Source organism: Taudactylus pleione, unplaced genomic scaffold (genome assembly GCF_031769625.1).
Source record: "Taudactylus pleione unplaced genomic scaffold, aTauple2 ptg000007l, whole genome shotgun sequence".
NCBI classification, from domain to species: domain Eukaryota; kingdom Metazoa; phylum Chordata; class Amphibia; order Anura; family Myobatrachidae; genus Taudactylus; species Taudactylus pleione.
Genome location: NW_028284410.1, coordinates 20,934,580 through 20,961,790, shown reverse-complemented (window position 1 = coordinate 20,961,790; position 27,211 = coordinate 20,934,580). Strand labels below are relative to the sequence as shown.

Here is a 27,211-nt window from a genome sequence, read left to right as displayed (position 1 = left end):
ATCTTTTTTCCTACTTTTTTTTTTTTTGCATTTTTATTTTTATTTGTATAAAAGTAAATAAATGAAGTGTCCTCCTTTTTTATCTTTTTTTTTTAAATGCCCAACTCAGCCATTTAACACTATTTAAATACTTCCAGTACTTTCCTTATGCCCACTGGCAGCCCTCTGTAAAATTCTGCAAACAATATTTTCTGGGGGTTTTTTGGTATCCAGGAGGGCCACACCACTTTTTCATGCACTTCTCTCACATGGCAATTGGCTGACAATTCGCAAACTCCCACTGCGAGTACCACGAATAGGCATTTTTAATTGGATTGGAGAATTCTTCGGTGCGCGCCTTCGTGAAAAGTCTGCGAGTTTCATGAAACAAACTCTCACCTAATTTTATTGACCCTAAGCTAAAAGCAACAATCTTTGTTCTAAATAAGGCTTGCTTTTATGTTGTTGTTTTTTGTGTTGGATGTTTCTACTTTATTTTTTATTTTTTGCAACAAATGTATCAGAATATTGGATGCTTTTCAGTTAAACCAATTATGTTCTCCCCAACATAGAATTACTACAGTTCCCATCTGTTGCCTTCTATCTAGACAGTGCCTTGTCACCCTTCTATTTCTTACTTGTATAACACACATTTTTCCTTTTTATAGTTCCCACATATCACCTATAACACCTCCTAAATACCCTGCATTTTAGTCCTTCAACACATTCTCTCTTTTCTGACACTTAACTTACTGCTCCAAAATGCTCATACATTGCATCCATAAGATCACTTATTATCCCTGTGTTATACCCTATGCTATTCCTTCAACATATACAGTACAGTACTTTTCAACTTTTCATTTACAAATGTAGGACCTGGAATTGGAGAAACATTATTCTACTTCCACCCAATGCTGCACTAGATGAGAGTTGGATCCCAGCATTAGGTTGTGTGCTGGATTTCCTTTCACCCAGTCATAAGAGAAAAGAGGTGGCTGGGTGCAGAATAGGCAGTCATGCCCTTCTCCACTTCAAAATGAGAGTGAGTTGAGAGAGTGGGGTGATAGGGCCCCAGTTAGGGCTGGAAAGCAATTCCTCAGCTGTAATTTTAGTAAAACATCCCACAGCACTATTATTTGTTAATCTGCCTATACACATATGAATGAGGCGGCATACAGTATGTCACAGCCTAATCAGGTGTAAGATCCCTTGGAGGAGATTATAGAGAGTGCTGGGATCAGTCCTAGTACTGCCTTAAGAAATAATCAAGTATAACAGGTTCTGGGTTTCATTCAGTAATAAAGATCTTTGGTAACCTAGCGATAGCATTATTGCTGGTCAGCAGCTTAGTAACAGGTCTTATTATGCTGATCGCATTTTTGAAAAAAAAACAAAAACTGCTCTATCATTACTGTTCATTATACACACTCACATAATGATATGATTGGAGCTGGATTCCACCTACAGTACACATGATGTTCCCCTATTTTAGTAGAAACCTAGGCTGTCCAATGCTGGGCCGTTTATAGATCTGAATGGGGTGAGTCACACGACCCATTTTTTTAAACTAATATTTATTAAATTAATGTACAGAGTTTTTCCATTAATTTCAAGTGGGTTCTCCGCACTATATGACTGGTGATAGAAAAAGTTTATTTATCTATCTATCTATTTATCTATCTATCTATCTATGTCATGTTTCAATTCAATTCCACTCAGCTGCAAATATTCATTGTATGTACATTATGAATGGAATTATTTTCAATATAGTTATGCAATGAACCTTCACATCATTTTGGCCTCTTCTTTCTTCCCCAGCTACCATTGCCCCTAAGGATGATTTATTCTATGGCTTTCTGAAACCCTGGTTAGGTAAGTTATTTTTATATCCATATCCGCAATTCATAGTTTGTATTAGTCTGTAAGAGTTCAAACAGTTAAAAAATGTATCATGCTGGGGAGATATTAGTACAATCTTGATTCACCCCTCCTCCTGGCTGTGCAGGGTAGCAGATAGAACTTCAAAAGAGCTGGGGTAGCAGCAAAGGCTGTGGGAAAGTACTGATCCTAAGTTTTATCATCTCTCCAACAGTCGGTGTTAAATTAGTAGTGCAACAGTTTATCTAAACTATCATATTCATGTATTTTCAGGCACTGGCAATTGCATGTTGTTACTGACAAGTAGGGGTGAGCGGGTTCGGATTTCTGAAATCCGAACCCCACCGAGCACCCCCGATCCGAGTCCGATCCGAATCAGGCTCGACTTTTCCCGCCTGACTCGGATCTGAAATCGAGGCAAAACGTCATCATTCCGCCTTCCGAGTCTCGCGGGTTTTGGATCCTATATAAGGTACCCGCGTTGGCGCCATTTTCTCACTCGGCTGTGGACAGTGAAGAGGGAGGGTGGGAGTTAGGGCTGTGTAGTGTAGTGCTGCTGTTGTCCACTACTTCAAAGTCCATAGGGGCTGGCTGTGTTGTGCTGTGCTGCTGTTGTTAATAAGGGCTGTGTCCACTACTTCAAAGTCCATAAGGGCTGGCTGGACTGTGTTGTGCAGTCAGTTCTCCATAGGGGCTGTGTCCACTCCAAAGTCCTGTGCAGTGTCCCAGTCCTAAAGGGGTGCTGTAGTGTTGTCCAGGGGGTGCTCTGTCCATCAGGGGTGCTCCCCCCAAGTGCTAAAAAAATAATATATTTTCAGTGTTTGTGAATTGTGTGCGCAGTAGCCGCACGTGCATCAACAAAGTAGTGCCAAGCGTGCGCCTGTGTCATAAGTAAAGGGCCGGCTGGCTTGACCGTTAAGGGTGCTGTAACCCCCAAAAGTACACTCCAGTCCAAACCAAAAAAAAAATTATTTTCTGTGTTTGTGAATTGTGTGCGCAGTAGCCGCATGTGCATCAACAAAGTAGTGTCAAGCGTGCGCCTGTGTCATAAGTAAAGGGCCGGCTGGCTTGACCGTTAAAGGGTGCTGTAACCCCCAAAGTACACTCCAGTCCAAACCAAAAAAAAAATTATTTTCTGTGTTTGTGAATTGTGTGCGCAGTAGCCGCACGTGCATCAACAAAGTAGTGCCAAGCGTGCGCCTGTGTCATAAGTAAAGGGCCGGCTGGCTTGACCGTTAAAGGGTGCTGTAACCCCCGAAAGTACAGTCCAGTCCAAACCAAAAAAAAAATTATTTTCTGTGTTTGTGAATTGTGTGCGCAGTAGCCGCACGTGCATCAACAAAGTAGTGCCAAGCGTGCGCCTGTGTCATAAGTAAAGGGCCGGCTGGCTTGACCGTTAAAGGGTGCTGTAACCCCCGAAAGTACAGTCCAGTCCAAACCAAAAAAAAAATTATTTTCTGTGTTTGTGAATTGTGTGCGCAGTAGCCGCACGTGCATCAACAAAGTAGTGCCAAGCGTGCGCCTGTGTCATAAGTAAAGGGCCGGCTGGCTTGACCGTTAAAGGGTGCTGTAACCCCCGAAAGTACACTCCAGTCCAAACCAAAAAAAAAATTATTTTCTGTGTTTGTGAATTGTGTGCGCAGTAGCCGCACGTGCATCAACAAAGTAGTGCCAAGCGTGCGCCTGTGTCATAAGTAAAGGGCCGGCTGGCTTGACCGTTAAAGGGTTCTGTAACCCCCAAAGTACACTCCAAACCAAAAAAATATATATTTTCTGTGTTTGTGACTTGTGTGCACTGTGGCTGCACGTGCATCAACAAAGGAGCAGCGCCAAGCGTGCGCCTGTGTCCCATAAGTAAAGAGCCGGCTGGCTCATTTCTTAAAGGGTGGTGTAACCCACAAAGTGCACTACTCTCCAGCAAAAATAAAAAAATATTTTCCTAGTTTGTGTGCGCTTTAGCCGCACGTATATATATCAATATAACATAAATGGAGTACCAAACTTTCTCCGATAAAAATAAAATAGGGAAAGATCAACAACCACTTCCTCCTAGTGCTGTTGCTGCTGCTGGGAGTTGTTCATCATCCCAGAGAGGAAGTAGGAACATCTCTACTTTTACTAAACAATTGACCCTCCAACAGTCCCTAGCGATGAGGATGAAGTACAACAGCAGTCATCCTGAAGCAAAACGTATAACTGAGGCCTTGACTGCTATGTTGGTGTTAGACGTGCGTCCGGTATCCGACATTAGTGCAGTGGGATTTAGACAATTGATGGAGGTAGTGTGTCCTCGGTTCCAAATCCCGTCTAGATTCCACCTGCATCCTCAAAGCAGCAGCGACAAGCGTGCGTCTGTCTGTTAAAGGGTGGTGACACCCTCAAAGTGTGCTACACAAACAATAAAAATATTCTTCTTCTTTTTTCTGTCTTTGTGAATTGTGTGGGCTGTAGCCGCACCTGCATCCTTAAAGCAGCAGCGACAAGCGTGCGTCTGTCTGTTAAAGGGTGGTGACACCCTCAAAGTGTGCTACACAAACAATTAAAATATTGTTCTTTTTTTTTCTGTCTTTGTGAATTGTGTGGGCTGTAGCCGCACCTGCATCCTTAAAGCAGCAGCGACAAGCGTGCGTCTGTCTGTTAAAGGGTGGTGACACCCTCAAAGTGTGCTACACAAACAATTAAAATATTGTTCTTTTTTTTTTGGTCTTTGTGAAATGTGTGGGCTGTAGCCGCACCTGCATCCTTAAAGCAGCAGCGACAAGCGTGCGTCTGTCTGTTAAAGGGTGGTGACACCCTCAAAGTGTGCTACACAAACAATAAAAATATTCTTCTTCTTTTTTCTGTCTATGTGAATTGTGTGGGCTGTAGCCGCACCTGCATCCTTAAAGCAGCAGCGACAAGCGTGCGTCTGTCTGTTAAAGGGTGGTGACACCCTCAAAGTGTTCTACACAAACAATTAAAATATTGTTCTTTTTTTTTCGGTCTTTTTGAAATGTGTGGGCTGTAGCCGCACCTGTATCCTTAAAGCAGCAGCGACAAGCGTGCGTCTGTCTGTTAAAGGGTGGTGTAACTCTCAAAGTGCTCCAAAAAATAAAAAACTATTTTTTTAATGTGTTTGTGACTTGTGTGCGATGTAGCCGCACTTGCATCCTCAAAGCAGCAGCGACAAGCGTGCGTCTGTCTGTTAAAGGGTGGTGACACCCTCAAAGTGTGCTACACAAACAATAAAAATATTCTTCTTTTTTCTGTCTTTGTGAATTGTGTGGGCTGTAGCCGCACCTGCATCCTTAAAGCAGCAGCGACAAGCGTGCGTCTGTCTGTTAAAGGGTGGTGACACCCTCAAAGTGTGCTACACAAACAATTAAAATATTGTTCTTTTTTTTCGGTCTTTGTGAAATGTGTGGGCTGTAGCCGCACCTGCATCCTTAAAGCAGCAGCGACAAGCGTGCGTCTGTCTGTTAAAGGGTGGTGACACCCTCAAAGTGTGCTACACAAACAATAAAAATATTCTTCTTCTTTTTTCTGTCTTTGTGAATTGTGTGGGCTGTAGCCGCACTTGCATCCTCAAAGCAGCAGCGACAAGCGTGCGTCTGTCTGTTAAAGGGTGGTGTAACCCTCAAAGTGTGCTCCACAAACAATAAAAATATTATTTTTTTTTTTCTGTCTTTGTGAATTGTGTGGGCTGTAGCCGCACCTGCATCCTTAAAGCAGCAGCGACAAGCGTGCGTCTGTCTGTTAAAGGGTGGTGACACCTCAAAGTGTTCTACACAAACAATTAAAATATTGTTCTTTTTTTTCGGTCTTTGTGAAATGTGTGGGCTGTAGCCGCACCTGCATCCTTAAAGCAGCAGCGACAAGCGTGCGTCTGTCTGTTAAAGGGTGGTGTAACTCTTAAAGTGCTCCAAAAAATAAAAAACTATTTTTTTAATGTGTTTGTGACTTGTGTGCGATGTAGCTGCACTTGCATCCTCAAAGCAGCAGCGACAAGCGTGCGTCTGTCTGTTAAAGGGTGGTGACACCCTCAAAGTGTGCTACACAAACAATAAAAATATTCTTCTTTTTTCTGTCTTTGTGAATTGTGTGGGCTGTAGCCGCACCTGCATCCTTAAAGCAGCAGCGACAAGCGTGCGTCTGTCTGTTAAAGGGTGGTGACACCCTCAAAGTGTGCTACACAAACAATTAAATATTGTTCTTTTTTCTGTCTTTGTGAATTGTGTGGGCTGTAGCCGCACCTGCATCCTTAAAGCAGCAGCGACAAGCATGCGTCTGTCTGTTAAAGGGTGGTGACACCCTCAAAGTGTGCTACACAAACAATAAAAATATTGTTCTTTTTTTTTTGGTCTTTGTGAAATGTGTGGGCTGTAGCCGCACTTGCATCCTCAAAGCAGCAGCGACAAGCGTGCGTCTGTCTGTTAAAGGGTGGTGACACCCTCAAAGTGTGCTACACAAACAATAAAAATATTCTTCTTTTTTCTGTCTATGTGAATTGTGTGGGCTGTAGCCGCACCTGCATCCTTAAAGCAGCAGCGACAAGCGTGCGTCTGTCTGTTAAAGGGTGGTGACACCCTCAAAGTGTTCTACACAAACAATTAAAATATTGTTCTTTTTTTTTCGGTCTTTGTGAAATGTGTGGGCTGTAGCCGCACCTGCATCCTTAAAGCAGCAGCGACAAGCGTGCGTCTGTCTGTTAAAGGGTGGTGACACCCTCAAAGTGTTCTACACAAACAATAAAAATATTCTTTTTTTTTTTCTGTCTTTGTGAATTGTGTGGGCTGTAGCCGCACTTGAATCCTCAAAGCAGCAACGACAAGGGTGCGTCTGTCTGTTAAAGGATTACATCGGTGACAGCATCCAAGTAGGCATGTCAGACAGTCCGTACCTGTACTGGCAGGAAAAAGAAGCAATTTGAAGGTCCCTGTACAAACTGGCTCTATTTTACCTGAGTTGCCCCCCCTCCAGTGTGTACTCCGAAAGAGTGTTTAGTGCAGCCGGGAACCTTGTCAGCGAAAGGCGTAGGAGGTTGCTTCCACAAAATGTGGAGAAGATGATGTTCATAAAATGAATTATCAACTCTTCCAGGGAGACCAGCCTCCAGAACGTACAGAGGGACCTGTGGTTCCAGCAGGGACGAATTAATACTCTGTGAGGATGAGGATGTACACACTGAAGAGGGTGAGGAATCGGTGGATGAGGAGGATGAGGATGACATCTTGCCTCCGTAGAGCCAGTTTGTGCAGGGACAGATAAATTGCCAGCTTGTTTTGTGGGGGCCCAAACGAACCAATCATTTCAGCCACAGTTGTGTGGCAGACCCTGGCGCTGAAATGATTGGTTTGTTAAAGTGTGCCTGTCCTGTTTATACAACATAAGGGTGGGTGGGAGGGCCCAAGGACAATTCCATCTTGCACTTCTTTTTTTTCTTTGCATTATGTACAGTTTGGGGCCTAGTTTTTCAATGCCATCCTGTCTGCCACTGCAGTTTCACGCCTAGATGGGTCACGTGTTTGTGCCACCCACTCGTGTCGCTTAGCATAGTCATCCAGCTACCTCGGTGCAACCTTTTGGACATAAAAACACTATTGTGAGGTGTGAGGTATTCAGAATAGACTGGAAATGAGTGGAAATTAAGGTTATTGAGGTTAATAATAGCATAGGAGCAGAAAAACCTACAAATTCTGTGATTTTAGCTGTTTTTATGCTTTTTTTAAAAAAAATACAGATCCAAAACACAAAACCCAGAACCCAAAACACGGAAGGGTGGTTTTGGCAAAACCAATCCAGATCCAAAACACGAAGAAAGATCCAGATCCAAAACCAAAACACAAAACACGAAAAGTGGCCGGTGCACACCCCTACTGACAAGTAGTTTTTCATAACAAGGTTGCTTGTTCTCCAAAAGCCTATTCTCCTAAATTCTCCCACATCTTTTTGCACAAATGCACCTTCTTCTGTTGGGAGTTGGGTGGTTCAGGCCAATCCTTGATGAAAGTTTCACCACATACACAAAAAACTTTTGCTTTCTAGGATGAGATTAAGCAGGTGGAGAATAAATATTTGTGGGTATTTCCCTGTAAGCATGGGGATCACAGATCTTTTCTCTAATTGCAAAAGGACTGGATTTTTAGACACCAAGCCTTGGCCTGTACTTTTAAAGAGACGCCATGAGACTCCTTGCATCTGGCTCATTAAACATACTTCCCAACGATCCTGATTTTGCCAGGACAGTCCAGCTTTTCAGACACTGTCCTGCCCTCCTACCCACTGGCCGCAGTTGGGAGGCCCCTTCTCACTCGCTGCTCTGATTGTTAAACAAGTGGTTAATAGATGTCGTGTCATCATTGAATGCCCTTCAATGTAACGAAAATTGTGGGCGTGGATTGTGGGTGAAACATTTCCACAGAGGCCATGCCCCTACATCTCTTTAGACAATGTTGGGAGGTATGCATTAAATTTTAAGGCAGTGGTTCTCAAACTTGGTCCTCAGGACCTCAAACAATTCACAATTTCCAGGTCACCTAGCAGGTGCACAGGTGTATTCATTACTCACTGACACATTATAAAAGATGCACAGGTGGAGCTAATTATTTCACTTGATTCTGTGAGGAGACCTGGAAAACATGCAATGTTTGGGGTCCTGAGGATCGAATTTCAGAACCTGTGTGTTAAGGCAAACAATAAAGAAATTTATTGCACACCCACAAATTTTGTGGTTAGTAAGTTACCTTTCAGAGTGTGAATCATACATAAAATCGTAATTATAAAAAGTTTCTACAGTCTAGGTTATGTGTGTGTGTGTGTGTGTGCGTGTGTGTGTGTGTGTGTGTGTGTGCGTGTGTGTTTGTGTGTGTGTATATATATATATATATATATTTCCTTTTTTTTTTTTTTAGCTGTTGTTCTACCATAATGATTGTGAAACACTAATTTCCTGCTCACTTTTTTTTTAAAAAATCAGCAACTCAGCCATGATCAGTTATAGCTCTGACTCATCTACCACTTTCTCTACATTACTAATGCTGGGCATACACTATGCAATTATCTGTCCAATCTGGCTGGTTGGAATGAAAACCTGGTAGGTATGGGAGCAAATAACAATAGAAATTTGCTCCCAAACACTAGAAAACGGACAAGATTTTCCTTCCCACCGGACAGATTGGACAGATATCTGACATATATTTGTAGAGTGTATGCCCAGCATAACCATTCACTTGTGATTCTCTGAATCACAAGTACATTCACTGATTGCATTAACAATGATATCTTATTCCAGAAATCAATATACACTTCAAATAAAGTTCCATAATAACACCTGTAGCTCTGTAATATATTTTCACCAAAACCAGTTTCTAGGATGCTTTTGTCTTGCCAATCAGCCCACAGTCAGTAGGTACATATTTTCAGACATATTCCTTTGAAGATCCTCATATTAGTCACCCAGACATATTTCACTCCTCTTATTTGAAGGAAACAGTGGGTAGCTACATGGACAGCTGCCACTGCATGTATAGGTTTGGTAATAAGACGGTTAGATATGGAACGGACACCGACTTGCCGTGACCTCATCCTGAGGAATTTCTTCCCTTTTAGCTGCTCTGTATTTTGCCCCTTCCCCTACTCATGGGTAAATGGCAGTGCTTAAAGTGGTCCTAGAGAAGTGGTGAAACTCACCAAACCCCCTCTCGGTGCTTTTAAAAAAAAAGTGACGGCGCGTGGTCTCAAAAGAAAGGAGCCTGGTCACACAATAGTATTCCCAATTCAAATTACACCATACAGTAGCACAATCTTGATTCACCCTGATTCACATTACACCACATAGTAGTGTCCCTTATTCATGTATGACACACAGCAGTGCCCCTTTTACACAATGCCCACATTTGTGTCCCTTATACACAATGCCCACAGTAGTAGTGCCCCTTATACAATGCCTACAGCAGTAGTGCCCCTTACACATAATGCCCACAGCAGTAGTGCTCCTTATGCAAATGCAATGCCCATTGTAGTGGTGCCCCTTATGCAGTGCCCCCAGTAGTGGTGTCCCATATGCAGTGCCCCCAGTAGTGGTAGTGCCCACAGTGGTAGTGCCCCTTATGCAGTGCCCACAATGATAGTGCCCCAGTAGTGGTGCCCCTTATGCAGTGTCCACAGTGGTGGTGCCTCTTATGCAGTGCCCCCAGTAGTGGTGTCCGTAGTAGTGGTAGTGCCCCTTATGCAGTGCCCACAGTGGTGGTGCTCCTTATGCAGTTCCCCCAGTAGTGGTGCCCCTTATGCAGTTCCACCAGATATTGGTGCCCCTTTATGCAGTTCCCCCAGTAGTGGTGCCCTTATGCAGTTCCCCCAGTAGTGGTGCCCCTTATTCAGTGCCCCCAGTAGTGGTGCCCATTATGCAGAGCCCACAGTAGTGGTAGTGCCCCTTAAGCAGTGCTCCCAGGAGTGGTGCCCCTTGTAGTAGTGCCCCCAATAGTAATGCCCCCCTGAGTAGTGCCCCGAGAAGTTATTCCCTTTATAGTGCCGCTTATACGAAAAAATTAAATAAATACCTTAAGCCCCGCTCCTGTGTGCCTCCAGGGTTCCTGGACCCCGGGGGGCCCTCGCACAGCACACCCTGCACTCATAGTATTACTTACCTCTCCGGAGTCCCTCGTCAATTTGGGGGTCCGGCGCTGTAAAAACGACTGGAAAATGGCCACCGCGGCCATTTTCCCATCGTTTTCTAATGCACAGTACAGGGAAAATGGCCGCCACGGCCATTTTCCCGGTGACATGCGCATACTCTATAGACTCTGGGTGCACTCTAGCGCCCAGAGTCTATAACTCCAGCGCTGGCTGCGCACAGCTCAGTGCGCTGCCGGCCGCCGGACAGAAAGGAGAAGGCCCTTGTTGGAGACTGCATACGTGCTCCCTCCTCTCTGGAAATGCCCCTGTGTGCCTCCGGTCCGCCTGTCTGCTCCGAGTCCTCTGAACCATGGGAGAGACGTCATGACGTCTCTCCCATAGTGCCCGTGGGGGAAGCGGAGCGGGAAGCCGGAGCTCAAGAGTGAGCTCCAGCCTCCAGCTGCTGCTGGCACTGTGTGGAGGGAGCCGGGCACCCGCTGGTAACAAAATCTCAGTGGGCATCCGGCAAATGGTGCCTACCTGCGGCACAGGCTAAGGTGGGTCGTAGGAGGCGGAACTGATTCCGTCTCCAAATAGAAGTGATGGAATGCAGTTCCGCCCCGTTCCGGCCCACTTTAACCCCTGGTAAATAGTACATACACACATGCTCCTCTCAGAATGCCGCTTATGTTTAAGGTTATTGTATTCTTAAATAACAACCCACATTGAAGAATTTACTTGATAATAATATGAATCATTTTATTCCTTTAGGAGACGGACTTTTGCTTAGCCGGGGGGAGAAATGGAACAAGCACCGTCGTCTCTTGACACCTGCATTTCATTTCGATATCTTAAAACATTATGTTAAGATCTTCAATCGGAGCACAGATATAATGCATGTGGGTTCTGACCACTCATATTATCTACTATAACACAACTTCCTGTCATAAAACTCCCTACCTTCTATGCTATGTGTACAAACTTGGACTTTCCCATGATATTGGTATTTTATGAGAAGTTAATGACCTTTTCTACCTTTCTTTCTCCTTGAATTTTCTTAAGCCCCAGTATTATTAAGCCCCCTCTTTCAGTTGCTTCTGTGGTAGATTATGAGATATACTGTAGGTAAGTAAAGTGCCTTCTAGGACCCTGCCTGAAAACAGAATCTGTACATTTTGAGATATTTACTTTTGTGAGAATATTGTCTAATTGCCATTTGTGCACCTCTTAGAAGTGTACTTGAAACTAAACCAGAGTACACACTATCTAATTATCGGGCTGATCAGCTGTTAATTGGCTGATCGGCCCAATAATTGGATAGTGTGTATGCAGGAGCGTTAGCCGATAAACCACTTCAAATGCTCCTGCAGCGGTCAGATCGCGCTGCCAAGATAGCGTGTGCTGCACACGCTATCTCAGTTCTCACCTCCCGATCCCATTGAAGAAATCAAAATAAAGTACATACTGAGAGCACGATGCATCAAGCATCGCATTTTTAATGTGATGCATCCCTCCACTTTCTGCATGCATAGTTGTGTTTATTAATATCGTATACATCTAGATTTGCAATTAATATTGCAAAGAACAGCTCTTCTGATAAGAGGACTAGGAATCTTCCAACACCGTCTGCCTGCACGTGTGCGAGGCGTGAGGGACCCTGGGAGGGGACTTATTGGATCCCTCTCAAGGAATTATGCGGAAAGAAGCCCATAGACTTCTATTAGGCAATGCCATCTAGAGATAGCATTGCTGATCGAGTGCCAACTCTGGAAAGTTTTGCTTTCCGGAGCTTGATACATATGGGGAATGTGGTCAAACCTCTGAAAACTGCATTTTTTGGAGGTTTGACCACATGTGTTAGTACAGTACATTCCGCCTTGAGCAAAAAATTGCACAGTGTGTATGACTGATAGTGTGTACACAGCTTAACATGTTACCTTGATTTAACATTATAATAATAAGCATAATATAGAGCTAGCATAATATTTGTTCAGTCCTTATTTTTATAAGTAACTACTTTCTACATGTCTTACAATCTAACTCAATCTGACTAGTAGTATCATTACCTTGTGTACAGCCTCACAAAGTCATGGCAACATTTTTTTTTTTTAATGTACAATCATCTAGACCTAGTATTATTTGAGGCCTTGGGGTCTACAGTATAGTTTGATGTAGGGATGACTGGTGCACTTTATTTTCCCCTCTAACTACTGATTATTTCTACAGGCTAAATGGCGCAGATTGTCTGGAGGAGGCCCAGTTTCTTTGGATATGTTTGAACACATCAGTTTAATGACCTTGGACACGCTTTTGAAATGCACATTCAGCTACGATAGTGATTGCCAAGAGTATGTCATTTTTCTTGCCTACTGTATTATATGGTAATGTGTGCAGTAGTACTTTGTGTTGAAGTCCATCGGCACATCACTAATTTGAATAATTTAACTATACCTGATCATGTGTTTCATTTCTTTAAGGATTTGTGTACAGTATAATAAGGGGTACTCACTGATATTAATGTAAATATATCTATCTAGCAATACAGTACCAATATGTACATACACTACATATCAAACAATTATATAGAAGTAAAATAATTCATTATAGTGGCTATTTTATGTCCATGCAAGGGATGCATTGTCACAGGGCCAAATACAGGTGCCCTCTCTCCATATTGTCTCTGTAATCTTTCCTTTCTTATTACTCATTACAGAAAGCCAAGTGATTATATTGCTGCCATCTATGAGCTCAGCTCCTTGGTGGTACAACGTGAACACTTCCTTCCCCATCACTTTGATTTCATCTATCGACTTTCCTCCAATGGACGAAAATTCCAACGGGCATGTAGAATTGTGCATGAGTTCACCTCAGGGGTAGTGCAACAGCGGAAGAAGGCCCTGCAGGAGAAGGGGACCGAGAACTGGATCAAGTCCAAGCAAGGGAAGTCACAGGATTTCATAGATATTCTATTGTTGTCAAAGGTGAGGAGGAACTTATGGTTATACTCTAGAAATATTGTTTCACATCCTATTCATGACCATTTGTACAGAAAGATAGATATACTTGCCCAGGTGGAGTGTGTGTGCATATATATATTATATAATCTCTATTAAATGCAGTGACATTATAGTCCTAATATGCATAATTGCTTATGATTTAATAGTATTGTGACAAGGTATAGATCAGTGTAGTATAACCACACAACATTTAACTTTATTTTTCAACACAGGATGAACATGGAAACCAATTGTCTGATGAAGAGCTGAGAGATGAAGTTGATACATTTATGTTTGAAGGTGTGTTTATTGTCACATTTACCAGTGGTTACTATAATTCTACATACTGAATATTATTATTGACTATTATTAACTAACGAAGTTCATGTTAGTGATGACTATATGTAGAATAATAATTTGCAGCTTTTTCCAGGGAGGGAAATCTACAAATACTGGCCCTAGGAACAAAATAATAATAATAATTTTAATAACAATAAAATGTGTAGAAGAAGTGAGAGTGGGTTGCAGGGAATTGGCCAAGTCTGTCTGTAGCTATGGTCAGATAAGGGGACTTGTGTCATGATGAAAGAACAATATAAGATACAGATGTGTCCAAATACATCTATCCTCCTAACGCATGAGCGCCGTGTGACTAGTAAAGTAATATGCGGCATGCCTGTATTCTGTGTGCGACTGCGGGTGTATCTGCATGCAAAATTCTACGTTACAATGTCACCGCAGTTGCATCGTGCAGTGTTTACCGGCCGCCCCGAAATGTCGGGCCGTCATGCGTCGCATCACAGGGTACACACATCAGTAAGTGTGTACACAGCTTTAAACCTCAGAGGGCCTCCTGGATCACCTCACTTGCCACTCAAGATCAGTGCTGCATTGACTGAGTACCCCCACCCATGTGCACGGATCACTGGTCACACACTTGCAGTAAAACTTCAAACATCGAACAACTAGTCTGGGCAGTCCAGGTACATACAGTAGGGAGCTGGCCTAGCCTATTGATGACCTACCATTAAGTCATCTGTTCCCTTGCTGGCCTCTTCGTATACATGAGTGGATCAGCCCGCTTCTTCCTGCAGCAGTCCCCAACTCCCTCTTCCCGGTTGCTGAGCAACAGCTGGCACTGCAGGTCAGACTCAGTGGGCGGAATTCAATTGATTCCAGCCTCTATCGCGCCCAACGGAGCTATTCAATTCTTGCTCCTGTCAGGCGCGATCAGCTGCCAGCGCTACATTTCAGCTGAAATGTGCAAAAAGTGACCTGTTTGGGCGCCCAAACATCACTTTTCGCAGTCGCGTCCAGGACTTTGATCGGGTTTAGCTGCTTTACGCGGCTAAACCTGACCTCTATGGGCGCGAACTGCGTGAAAAACTGCATCAATTGAATAGCGGCCCACGATCTCCTGTCACTTTAGACGGAAGATCCGGACCGCGTAATCAATTGAATTCCGCCCAGTGTGTATTAATTGACGTAGGTGTTTTTTTTTTTTTTTTTTCAGTAAACTATAGACATTATTATTAATGAGTAAATTATATTAACAACAGTACAATACAACCGATTAACATTAAACTGAAATTGGCTTTCACAGCTGTAATAACATATAATTCATTAATATCATGGTGTTGAGTGTAATGTGTAGAGGTATTACAGACTGCTGTAGCATGTTTGCGTGGGTGGAATGGGGTGGTTGATATACTGAGTATTTTATTTTACGAAGTTGAAATAGACCTGTTTGATAAGTGCTAGTACGGGGACAGATCGGGATCCCGGCACCAGTATCCCAACCGTCGGAATACCGAAGGTAAGTATCGGGGCGCTAGGGGAAGGTTAGGCTTAGGTAGCGGGGTTAGGTATTAAGGGGTGGGTTAGGATTAGGCCTCGGGGGAGGCAGTGTTAGGATTAGGGTGCAGGGAGGGGGGAGGTTAGGTTTAGGCACCGGGGAGGGTTAGGGTTGGGGTTAGGGAAGGGGATAGAAAAATACTTAACGCTCTTCTCTATGGGTGTCGAAATTCTGGCTGTCGTTATGCCTCTGTTGGTATTCTGACCAGCGGCATCCTGACAGCCAGGATTTCATACCTAACCCACTAGTACATTTAAATGTTAAAAACACTTTATTCACATAGGAGAAATAACCTACAGTTGCCCCAGGACCCCCTGAAGTCTTAATCCAACTCTGTTTCTAATCAAATTAAACTTTAAAATGATTTGTATATGTACATTATACTTCACTGCAACCATACACTACACTTATCATTCCTCAATCTCCACACGAAGGACATGACACCACAGCCAGTGGGATCTCCTGGCTCTTGTATAACTTGGCTGGTCACCCTGAATACCAAGAGAAATGCAGAGAGGAGATTAGAGAGATAATAAAGGGGGAAGATACAACACACTTGGAATGGTGAGTACAGTACATTGCATCACTTTGCAAACAACTTTAAGATATATGTAAAAACAGCCCTGACATTATACCAGCCTTATTACTTCCATACAGTGAGGCTAATGCTGCAGTGTGTCATGCTTTTCATAATGTCAGTAGTTCTAGGTGACTAAAACTGTTTATACAAAAGTTACTGGCTGCGTATTCACATTACTTTGAAAATCTATCCCAGTTTTTTTTTATCTCATACCTTTTCATATATTCTACAACCTTTACATTATTATGTGATGTTCTTTGCTCTCAGTACAATACAGAACAGTATCTTGTACTTGGCACTATGACAGCCTTCAATAAAACCTGATTAGAAGTCCATAAAAAGCATATGCTGTATATAACGATATGTTGATTGACTGGGTGATTGTTCCACTTGTATTAGAAAGTATACACATACAGTCTAGAAGGTCAATTACTAAGAATGATTTTGTCTCTTTGACTGTAAATGGATACAGCACAAGGTTTTCTGCTAAAATATTTGTGTCACTTGATCTGTTCCCTAGGGATGACTTGTCTCAGCTCCCATTTACCACCATGTGTATTAAGGAGAGCCTGCGAATACATCCCCCTGTAACAACAGTGTCTAGGTGCTGTTCTGCAGATATCACATTGCATGATGGGAAGGTCATTCCTAAAGGTATTATCTCACTTTATAATTGTATCAATTAGATTTGAAATAATCTCAACCTCTGAACAACAATTTAAAAGGATTTCTGTATATTTTACTCAAATATGTAGTCAATAAAAAAACAATAACAATGTATGTATTTTTGTAATAACAAATATCAATGTATAGTTAAGCCAAAATGTCGTAGAAGAACAATGGTGTAAATATATTGTTTACAAAAAGAGAAATGATCTTAGGCAGTACTTACTGCAGTTATCTGTAGAGCAGTAATACAGCATTATGGGTTCTATGCATCATAAATCATGGTACAGCTGCGATTTTTATTAGTCTATATTGGGACGTGTTTTTCTGTAAATTACACTTAATAACACTGTTATGTATGATGGTTATGTTGCAGGGAAAGTGGTTGTGAGAACACTCTGGGGTAGATGTATCTGTTCCGACACCTGCAGCTGGTGTCGCCCTCCCACTGTGCCTGCTGTGGCGACTTCCGACTCCGGGGGCTGCACGCGAGATCTTGCAATGCTTGCATGATCCTGTGCATGCCCAGTGGAGCTGGCCAGGAAAGGAGACACAGAGTATCAGAACTAGGCTGATGCGCTGTGTGCTTAGGCAGGGATCGCCAGAGGGGAGAGCTTTCACTACTCCACTCCGGCGGATGAGATGTTCATACATCTCATCGGTAGTGCTTCCTGCTTCGCCTCGGTAAAGAGGCAGAGCAGAAAGATCTGTGGCCCTATAATACATCCTCCCCTCTGTGACTGCGAATTACAGCCCAAGTCAAAATGTGCACTCTTCACATTTGTAAAAGGCTCCTCCTCACTTTCCGACACTGTGCGTGCGTGGCAGTGGTATTTTGCGAACCTCAGTTGTGAGAATGCTTCCACAGGCACGGTGCGGTTAATGCTATCTGAAGATGGCGTTAACCTATGGGGCCGAGCTCCAAAAATCTAGAATAACGGGGCAGAGATTTGCAGCGCTAAATTGCCTTACCTTAGCCTGGCCGGTTCTTGGTCACTTGGGAGGCTAGGATATCTGCGTTTGTGGGAGTGATGCAATCCCTGGCTTCGTCACTCCCACAAAACGGGGGCGATACACCCCTATTTCTGGGAATGGTGACCAGCTATGCCCCTGCTCCGCCTCCCAAACACTGCAGCATGTCAATCATGCTGCAGCTCGGGACGGTCTGTGGGCGAAATCGCAGGACCCGTTCTGCACCTGCGCTAAACGGTTCCTGCGAATGCACAGACCATTATAAAATTATTATAAGATTATAAAAGTAGTCATGATCAATTTACTAGATATTTGTAAATTTCTTTCTTCTTCATTTTCCAAGGAAACACCAGTTTGATAAGTATTTATGGCACCCACCACAATCCTGTTGTTTGGCCAAATCCTGAGGTAAAACCTTTTTACACATTGTGGTGTGTGCATGGCACCAGCTTTTATAATCATATACCAGTCCTTAGCCATGATGTCTGCTTTTCTAGGTCTATGATCCATACCGATTTGATCCAGACAACATACAGAAGAGGTCTGCCCATGCTTTTGTACCATTCTCAGCTGGGCCCAGGTAAGGATGTCACACGGTTTTAACATAATTAACTTTTCTGACAATTTGAGAAGTTGATGTCTGTAGCCTGTTTTCATATAACTTCATCAGCCTTTTTTTGTTATCGTCTCAATAATAACTTTTATTAGGTCAAAACTTCCATGGCTACTGTACTTCTATTCAAATTGGTATTATAAACTGCATAACGGTTGATAATATATGTAAAAAAGCGCAGTATTACAACGTAAACATTGCAAAATGTGCACAATGTGTTTTTTTTTTAACATTTTATAATCAAACATAGTAAGGGTTATATCATTGCCCAAATTTGTTTTTTCATAACTATTATCTACTTGGAAATGTATCACTGATGGCTGTGGGTTTATGGTAAATGTCTTTGCTTATCAGAGCTGTAGAGCGCCGGGCCGGGTCTGGCCAGGCCAGGCGTGATTAATGGCAAGGGGGCGTAACCTAATGTAAGGAATGTACCAAACCAGGAAAAGTTACAACTATTATAGGCAATGCTGCACGCTCCACATGTGGGCGCCATTTTGCCCCTCAGCCAGGGGCAGATCCAGGGGAGACTGCTGTTGCACTCAGTGCTGATGCACTCACTGCAGCCCAGCACACATCAGTGGAGGGGGGAAGAGGGGGAGCGGTGGACCCGGGCTCCTGCCGAGCCCCTCCAGCAAGCCGCTTTCCCCCACTCTCGGCGCCCCTGCTGCTTTATCGTAATGATGGATAATGATTTACAGCTGCAACTTACCATGTCATGGTCCCTCTGCTCAGCAATTAATCACAGGCTGCCTTACACTGCCAGCAGAATGTAGTAATGATACAGTATGCGTATGCACAGATAATGGCTGCATATGTGCATCATTATTAGGCCCAGCAGGGATCCATTAAGCCTCTATGGCTTTCAGCGCTCGAGGACTCTTCCATCGTGCTTTTACAATGTATAGAAGACAGCTCCTGTTAAACAAGCAGTTTAATGATGTAAATGACAACTATAAGTCACAACTCCATAACTGTCCTTGTAGTCAGAAGTGAGATTACATCCAAGGAAGGACTTTTTCACATCTGACTAAAGAACAAATTTGTGGTCACCACTGTCACAGAGAGATCGGTTGCTGCTGCCTCACTACAGTTTTCAGACATTTCTGGAAAGTCCTTAAGAATATCAGTGTCCTGCTTATACTATATGTCTCCATGTAAATGTGTGCATTCATATATTTTCATCATGGCTCAAAGACTAAAAATTCTGGTTCTCTCTATTATTATTTCTTTTTATCTAACAGGAATTGCATTGGGCAAAACTTTGCTATGGCTGAGATAAAGGTGGTGCTGGCTCTCACTCTTCTCAAATTCAAAGTGATCTTAGATGAAAGCAAAACCGTACGCAGGAAGCCTGAGCTAATCCTACGAGCCGAGGGTGGTCTGTGGCTGCAGGTGGAGCCACTTCAGCCGTAACATTACATGACAAGTTGGGACACCCTGCATTCAGTAGAATCTCACATTGTAACATAAATATTTGCATTATAATTGTATGTAAAATCATGTAACAACATTAAAGGGACTATAACCTTAAAAATGTCCATTGTTTAAAATCGACTTGTCAGCTAGATAAAGTGGAGGTGTCCATTTTGTGGCCTAAACTAATGTGACTGTAGCATATGCATTCACTAGGAACCTGTGAACATTAGGCAATGCCAAAGTGATGTCACTGTTTCCTAGAGCAGTGGTAATGGATGCTACTGCTCTGTAAAGGAACATGTCCTCTCTAATTATACCTGATACAGAGTAATGTATATGAGAGATATCACTTCATGCTACCTCTCTTATAGGTTACCAGTAAAGCCATGGTAGTTTCCGACACCTCTTTGCCTGCTCTCTGTCATATTTTCTGTCCTTTGCCTGGGCATGTCTATATCTAGGATTATCAAGGCTCAGTAAGATTAATATGGTCATCTTTAAAGAAGAATAAGAGATTATAGAGAACAAAAACAAACAGTGTTTACTATTCTGAAAGATGAGCTCGACAAGAAGACTTACTAACATGTTACACTGCTTCCTGCTTCGGGTCTATGGGGAAGATGAATCATAGGTGAGAGAGAGATAAAGTGAAGAGAGTTAAAGTACCAACCAATCAGCTCCTAACTGTCATTTAGCTAGAATAGTTTGTGAACTGAGAGTTAGGAGCTGTTTGGTTCGTATTGTATATCTATCCACTTTATCTCTCTACAAACTTTGATACATTTCCCCCCATATCACAATACCTAGTGTTCACTCTAGGTCTGGCGCTGGGTAGTGCCCTAGACCTAGAAAGGGCACTCTAGCGCGTGCCGAAGGTACAGTGCACCTGGAAAGGAAGCGTGACCATGAGACCCCTTTTCATCACTCTTGGGGGTGTGTCTGGTACTTACAGATGGAATGGGTATGAAATCACGGCAGTCAGGATGCCTGCTGTCAATATACTGAGAGTGGCATCCCAATGCTCAGGATCCCGACAAGGGTATCCTTACCCTTCCCCCTTCACCCCCTTCACCCTAACCCTCTGTTTCTACATCCCAATACTAACCCTTCCCCTACCCTATCCTAACCCTCCCCGTTAGTGCATAAACCTAACCCTTCCCCCTTTGGCGCCTAAACCTAACCATCCCCCCTTACTGCCTAAACCTTACCCCTTCCCAGTGGTGCATAACTCTAACCCACCCCGGGGGTATCTAACCCCAACCCCCCCTAGCCTAACCCTCCCCCCACTCCCCCGTGACGCCTAAATCGAACCCTCCCCCCCGCGGCTAAGTCCTAACCAGCCTCGCTATACTTACGTTCGGCATCCCGCTTTAGGGATTCTGACATCTGGATGTCGCCTCCTGTCAGTATTCCGCCGCCGGTCTTCTAGCCGGGTAGTGGCATTCCGGCGCTGGGATGCTGCACGTCGGGATTATAACTACATCCCTTTACGGACATGCTGGACTGCCCCCAAGCTCTCCTCTCGCTGTGAATAGATGCCGTGCGCATGCGCGCGGCATCTATTCACTGGCAGTGGCTGCACCTCTACTCTTCCCAACGGCGGGACACTGCGGCTCGTAGGTGGGAACAGAACCCATCATGTCTTAGAGGGGCGCCGCCAAAAGGCAGGGCGCATCCTACCCTTTTGAAATCGGGCAGGACGCGGCACCCCACTAAAACAGCCTAGCAGGAATGCTACAATACCTCCATACTGAAGTTAAAGGAAGTATGAATTTACTGTTGTTAGACCATATAAATAGCTCAGGTACATTTACATAACACAAATACAAAGGAATATATACATCTGCACACACCTGCAGCAATGATTAGAAAAGCCCCGTATTAATATCCTAAATTGTGATTTCATTCAGGGGTGCTGCCAAGGACAAGAGTAGTAATACATCAAAGATACAAAGAGAAAAAGGTTTTGTCCTCTAGGCGGCGTAACATTTATTGGGTATACTTTTAAAAATGTCCTTTATCTTTAGGACAGAAGCCAGCGAAATAAAGGTTAAAAAATAGAGAAGTAGTGATAAGAAATGTAATAAAGGATGTGCAATAAAATAAAGATGACCCTGCTGTGTATCTATATTATTATTGCTATGTGGTATATAGAGGGAAATTAAGGTTAGACTCTTAAGTTACACAGGTAATGAGAGTGGGAATTATATTATTTTCTTCAAATTGATCATACGTAAACTAGTAAATATACAATATCCAATCTTGACAGGTAAAATAAAGCCTAGTCTATAAGACTCCACACAGATATCTTGACTCCTCCAATCAATATATTGATAACATATATTCTGCTTATTCCAGTATGGTATAATATTTATTGTAATAAGTCTGGATATATGCTCCACTTATTGATTGTTATTGCTATTAAGTTTAGCATTTGTTAAAGTTCAGTGGATTAATTGGTCTTCCTCCTCTGACCACATAATATTGTTATATATAATTCAGGCTTTTAAATTCTGTTCAGGATTTCCTATCCTGCTTTTACCTCTAATGGTATATACGCATATTACATTTACAGTCCGCGATCAGTTTATAATTATTATTCCAAATTGGTGTGCATTAATGTTATTTCTCACTGCAGATTGTGTTCATTTTCCCCATTGCTACTATCTAAGCATTTCGGTAGAGATACATTGTTACAGTAATACCAAAAATTGTTCATTTGGAAAGGTATTACTAAAGGCTCATTTGTATCAAAGTCCCTTTAAGCAAGCTAATATTGTCCTACAAGTTTCTCAATCTGCATATGCTTCCTCCAATAGCTATTGTCAGGGTATTCAAAGAGGAAACATTGTAATATTATTGTAACATTCTATTCAATCCAAGTTTGTAGATTCAAAAGTCTAACTTGTCCCTGTAACTATGACCATTTCCCACATAGCTTATTAATATATTCACATTCTTAGTTGGTATTATACCATATTAATTTAACAGATATGCAGCGCGGGCATGCCGACGCACGTTTCGCTGGAAATAAGCTTTCTTTTGCCTGTATACTAGGCTTTTATTTTACCTGTTAAGATTGGATATTGGATATTTACTAGTTTACTTATGATCAATTTGAAGAAAATAATATAATTCCCACTTTCTCATTACCTGGGTGACTTAGAGTCTAACCTTAATATCCCTCTATATCAGGGCTCGACAAATTTTGTAAAATCTAGGAGCCATCTTAAAAGTTTTGGAGCCAGACCATCGTCCATTACCAAAATATATGAAAGCTTGTATAGACCACCACACATGTCATTTCAGTGCCCCTCAACCTAGTAGTAAGCCCCCTGTAATAGTGCCCCCAGTAGTAAGCCCCCTGTAATAGTGCCCCTGTAGTAAGCCCCTTGATATAGTGCCCCCAGTAGTAAGGCCCTTGAAATAGTGCCCCCAGTAGTAAGGCCCTTGAAATAGTGCCCCCAGTCATAAGCCCCCTGTATTAGTGCCCCCAGTAGAAAACCCCTTGAAATAGTGCCCCCAGTAGTAAGCCCCCTGTATTAGTGCCCCCAGTAGTAAGCCCCTTGAAATAGTGCCCCCAGTAGTAAGCCCCTTGAAATAGTGCCCCCAGTAGTAAGCCCCCTGTATTAGTGCCCCCAGTACTAAGCCCCCTCTAATAATGCCCCCTGTATTAGTGTCCCCAGTAGTAAGCCCCCTGCATTAGTGCCCCCAGTAGTAAGCCACTTGAAATAGTGCCCCCAGTAGTAAGGCCCTTGAAATAGTGCCCCCAGTCATAAGCCCCCTGTATTAGTGCCCCCAGTAGAAAACCCCTTGAAATAGTGCCCCCAGTAGTAAGCCCCCTGTATTAGTGCCCCCAGTAGTAAGCCCCTTGAAATAGTGCCCCCAGTAGTAAGCCCCTTGAAATAGTGCCCCCAGTAGTAAGCCCCCTGTATTAGTGCCCCCAGTACTAAGCCCCCTCTAATAATGCCCCCTGTATTAGTGTCCCCAGTAGTAAGCCCCCTGCATTAGTGCCCCCAGTAGTAAGCCACTTGAAATAGTGCCCCCAGTAGTAAGCCCCTTGTAATAGTGCCTCCAGTACTAAGCCCCTTGTAATAGTGCCCCCAGTACTAAGCCCCCTCTAATAGTGCCCCCAGTACTAAGCCCCTCTAATAGTGCCCCAGTACTAAGCCCCCTTTAATAGTGCCCCCCAGTACTAAGCCCCCTCTAATAGTGCCCCCAGTACTAAGCCCCCTCTAATAGTGCCCCCAGTACTAAACCCCCTCTAAGTTGGACGGGCGCACACTAAAAAAAAATTCAGAATACTTACCTTAGGCCACGATCCTGCGTCCGCTGCCATCCGATGCTCTACGGAACTATGGGAGAGACGTCATTGAAGTCTCTCCCATAAAGCCCATGGGGAGACCTGTACGCCGGAGCTCAGGAGTGAGCTCCGGCTGCCGCTGCGGGGAGTCGGGAGTCCGCCGGTAACATTTCAGCGGGCGCCCGGCAGGAGCTTCCCGGCGGCGGCGGTGGAGGGGTGACTTGAAAATCCCGGTCGCCAGGACTAAAATCTTAGTCGCCATGACGACCTGGCGCCGGGATTTGTCGAGCCCTGTTCTATATACCACGTAGCAAAATAATAATAGACACACAGCAGGGTCAACTGTATTTTATTGCACATCCTTTATTACATTTCTTATCACTACTTCTCTATTTTTTAACCTTTATTTCGCTGGCTTGTGTCCTAAAGATAAAGTAAATTAAAAAAGTAAATTTTTAAAGTATACACAATAAATGTTACGTTTTTATTATATAAAGATAAAATTTATGTGTGCCGCCTAGAGGACAAAACCTTTTTCTCTTTGTATCTTTAGCATTTACATAACAATCAGTGTTTCAGTATACGTACATTTTAAAAGTAAAGTATTATTTTGAGAATAAACAAAATGTAATTGGTACATATTATCTGCAGTTTGGGAACATAGCAGGCCTAGTTTAGTGGGAACTGGTGTTGCTTATTTGTGCTGCTTATTTGTGAAATGTACCTTCGCATTCCGGAGCTTGGCCATAATAGCTAACACTTTCTCCAGATCGCAAAAGGTACCGGATATGGATCTATAGGATCCCATCCTGGCACTCTACACTCACACATGAGTGGTCAGCAGTAGTATGGGAGAAGCAAAGTGATAGCATTAGTGATGACTTCACTTCTAACACCCCATGGGGACAGACTCCTGTCCGAAGCCCTGCATGTATATTTTCAAACAGTTTGGCAATCTTTAACTTATTATTGCCGATAATAAATGATAATTATCGGGACTAGAACCCGATAATTAATACATATGCCCCTTATTCTATGTCTGCTAGCAGTAAGCGCAACATTGGCTGCAGAGCAATGTGTATGTTTTTTCTATATAGAGGTATGTCAGTACATCTAAAGAATAATATTATGAATAGGAAAACAGGTCTTCATTGTTAGTTAAATGTTTTCTATGATTCGTTCTATATTTTCAATTAGTTAATTATTTTTGCTATAATTACATATTAGAAATCCTTACCTTGCTTTGTACCTTTGATACCTTTTGTACCTTTGGCTTTTACTGCTTACTTAAGACTGAGGGGTAAATTTACTAAGATTCGTGTTGGTCAGAATTAGCATGTTCAGTTGTATTTAGTCATTTATTCCAACACTGGTATGTACCATGGCAAAAATGGGAGTATTTTCAGTATCTTTTGAGCTGATCCCGGCCAATTTCACTGTTAAAATCCATCCGAAAATACAAATAGAAATGAATACACCATCATCTAGACACAGCAGTACTTTCCTTAGACAGGAATACAACACAGGAATTTACCAAAAATCGTGATATTAATTACGGGTGTAATAAAAGCAAACACTGTGTCCAAATAGAAATTTCAAATAGACCTCCTCCTGATCAGCATGTCTAGCAGAAACATACACAGATCTGTGTCTGCTTTTTGTATGTTAAATTAGTGGTTAATTTAAAAAAAAAACATTGAAGTGGGGTTCCCCCCCAAAGCATAACCAGCCCCGGGCTCCTGACCCAGTCCTGGTTCCAAAAATACAGTGGAAAAAACAAGTAGGGTTCCCCCATATATTAGAAACCAGCACTGGGCTCCCTGAGCCAGTCCTGGTTTTAAAAATAGGGGTGGGGGGAAGCATGGGGTTCCCACTATCTTTAAAACCAGCACCAAGCTCAATTCTAGAGTATAATGCCACAGCCAGGGGACCCTTTCACCGGGTCTCCCCGGTCAAAGCATTAACACCCCAATCTAGTCAGCGCAAGCCGGGGATCAATAAAGAAATCCCCCCCTGCTGCAGAGCACCCCAGGCTTACGTTGAAGTCCGGGGTTCTTCCCTGCACCTCTGGCCGGTGGGTGCAGGGGTAATAGTGGGGAAATAATAAACAATTTTTCACAGTGGAACCACAGGTGCCAGTAGGGCTTGATTAAGGCTTGTGGGGGCCCTGGGGCAACTAAGTTGTGGGGGCCCCCACCCTGCCACATGGAGCCTCTATGTGGGCAGGTGCTAACACAGGATTTTCTGGGGGGTTTTATATATATATATATATATATATATTAGGGGTGAGCGGGTTCGGACTTCTGAAATCCGACCCCCCCGATCCGAGGCCGATCCGAGTCAGGCTCGACTTTTCCCGCCTGACTCTGATCTGAAATCGAGGCAAAACGTCGTCATCCCGCCTTCCGGGTCTCGCGGGTTTTGGATCCTATATAAGGTACCCGCGTCTGCGCCATTTTCTCACTCGGCTGTGGACAGTGAAGAGGGAGGGTGGGAGTTAGGGCTGGCTGGGCTGTGTAGTGTAGTGTAGTGCAGAGTTGTGCTGTGCTGCGCTGTGCTGCTGTTGTCCACTACTTCAAAGTCCATAGGGGCTGGCTGTGTTGTGCTGTGCTGCTGTTGTTAATAGGGGCTGTGTCCACTACTTCAAAGTCCATAGGGGCTGGCTGGACTGTGTTGTGCAGTCAGTTCTCCATAGGGGCTATGTCCACTCCAAAGTCCTGTGCAGTGTCCCAGTCCTAAAGGGGTGCTGTAGTGTTGTCCAGGGGGTGCTCTGTCCATCAGGGGTGCTCCCCCCAAGTGCTAAAAAAATAATATTTTTTGTGTGTTTGTGAATTGTGTGCGCAGTAGCCGCACGTGCATCAACAAAGGAGCAGCGCCAAGTGTGCGCCTGTGTCATAAGTAAAGGGCCGGCTGGCTTGACCGTTAAAGGGTGCTGTAACCCACAAAGTACACTCCAAACCAAAAAAATATATATTTTCTGTGTTTGTGAATTGTGTGCGCAGTAGCCGAACGTGCATCAACAAAGGAGCAGCGCCAAGCGTGCGCCTGTGTCCCATAAGTAAAGAGCCGGCTGGCTCATTTCTTAAAGGCTGGTGTAACCCACAAAGTGCACTACTCTCCAGCAAAAATAAAAAAATATTTTCTGTGTTTCGCCGCACGTATATATCAAATCGATATAACATAACTGGAGGACCAAACTTTCTCCGATAAAAATAAAATAGAGAAAGATCAAGAACCACTTCCTCCTAGTGCTGAAGCTGCTGCCACTAGTCATGACATAGACGATAACATGCCATCAACGTCGTCTGCCAAGGCCGATGCCCAATGTCATAATAGAGGGCACATACAATCCCAAATG

General features: G+C 43.4%; 1 protein-coding gene across 3 annotated transcripts in view; it reads left to right on the top strand.

Moving 5' to 3' along the window:
* Positions 1 to 19,648, top strand: part of LOC148542957 (ultra-long-chain fatty acid omega-hydroxylase-like) — a 76,150-nt gene extending 56,502 nt beyond the window's left edge. For all 3 annotated transcript variants that reach the window (XM_088462524.1, XM_088462525.1, XM_088462521.1), the window contains exons 4-13: positions 1,798 to 1,851; positions 11,221 to 11,348; positions 12,676 to 12,797; positions 13,163 to 13,430; positions 13,679 to 13,745; positions 15,735 to 15,864; positions 16,401 to 16,534; positions 17,862 to 17,926; positions 18,016 to 18,098; positions 19,376 to 19,648. In XM_088462524.1, the coding sequence (XP_088318650.1) occupies positions 1,798 to 1,851; positions 11,221 to 11,348; positions 12,676 to 12,797; positions 13,163 to 13,430; positions 13,679 to 13,745; positions 15,735 to 15,864; positions 16,401 to 16,534; positions 17,862 to 17,926; positions 18,016 to 18,098; positions 19,376 to 19,547 (1,223 nt within the window). In that variant the 3' untranslated portion in view covers positions 19,548 to 19,648. The remainder of the gene's footprint in view (positions 1 to 1,797; positions 1,852 to 11,220; positions 11,349 to 12,675; positions 12,798 to 13,162; positions 13,431 to 13,678; positions 13,746 to 15,734; positions 15,865 to 16,400; positions 16,535 to 17,861; positions 17,927 to 18,015; positions 18,099 to 19,375) is intronic.
* Positions 19,649 to 27,211: the final 7,563 nt, after the last annotated feature.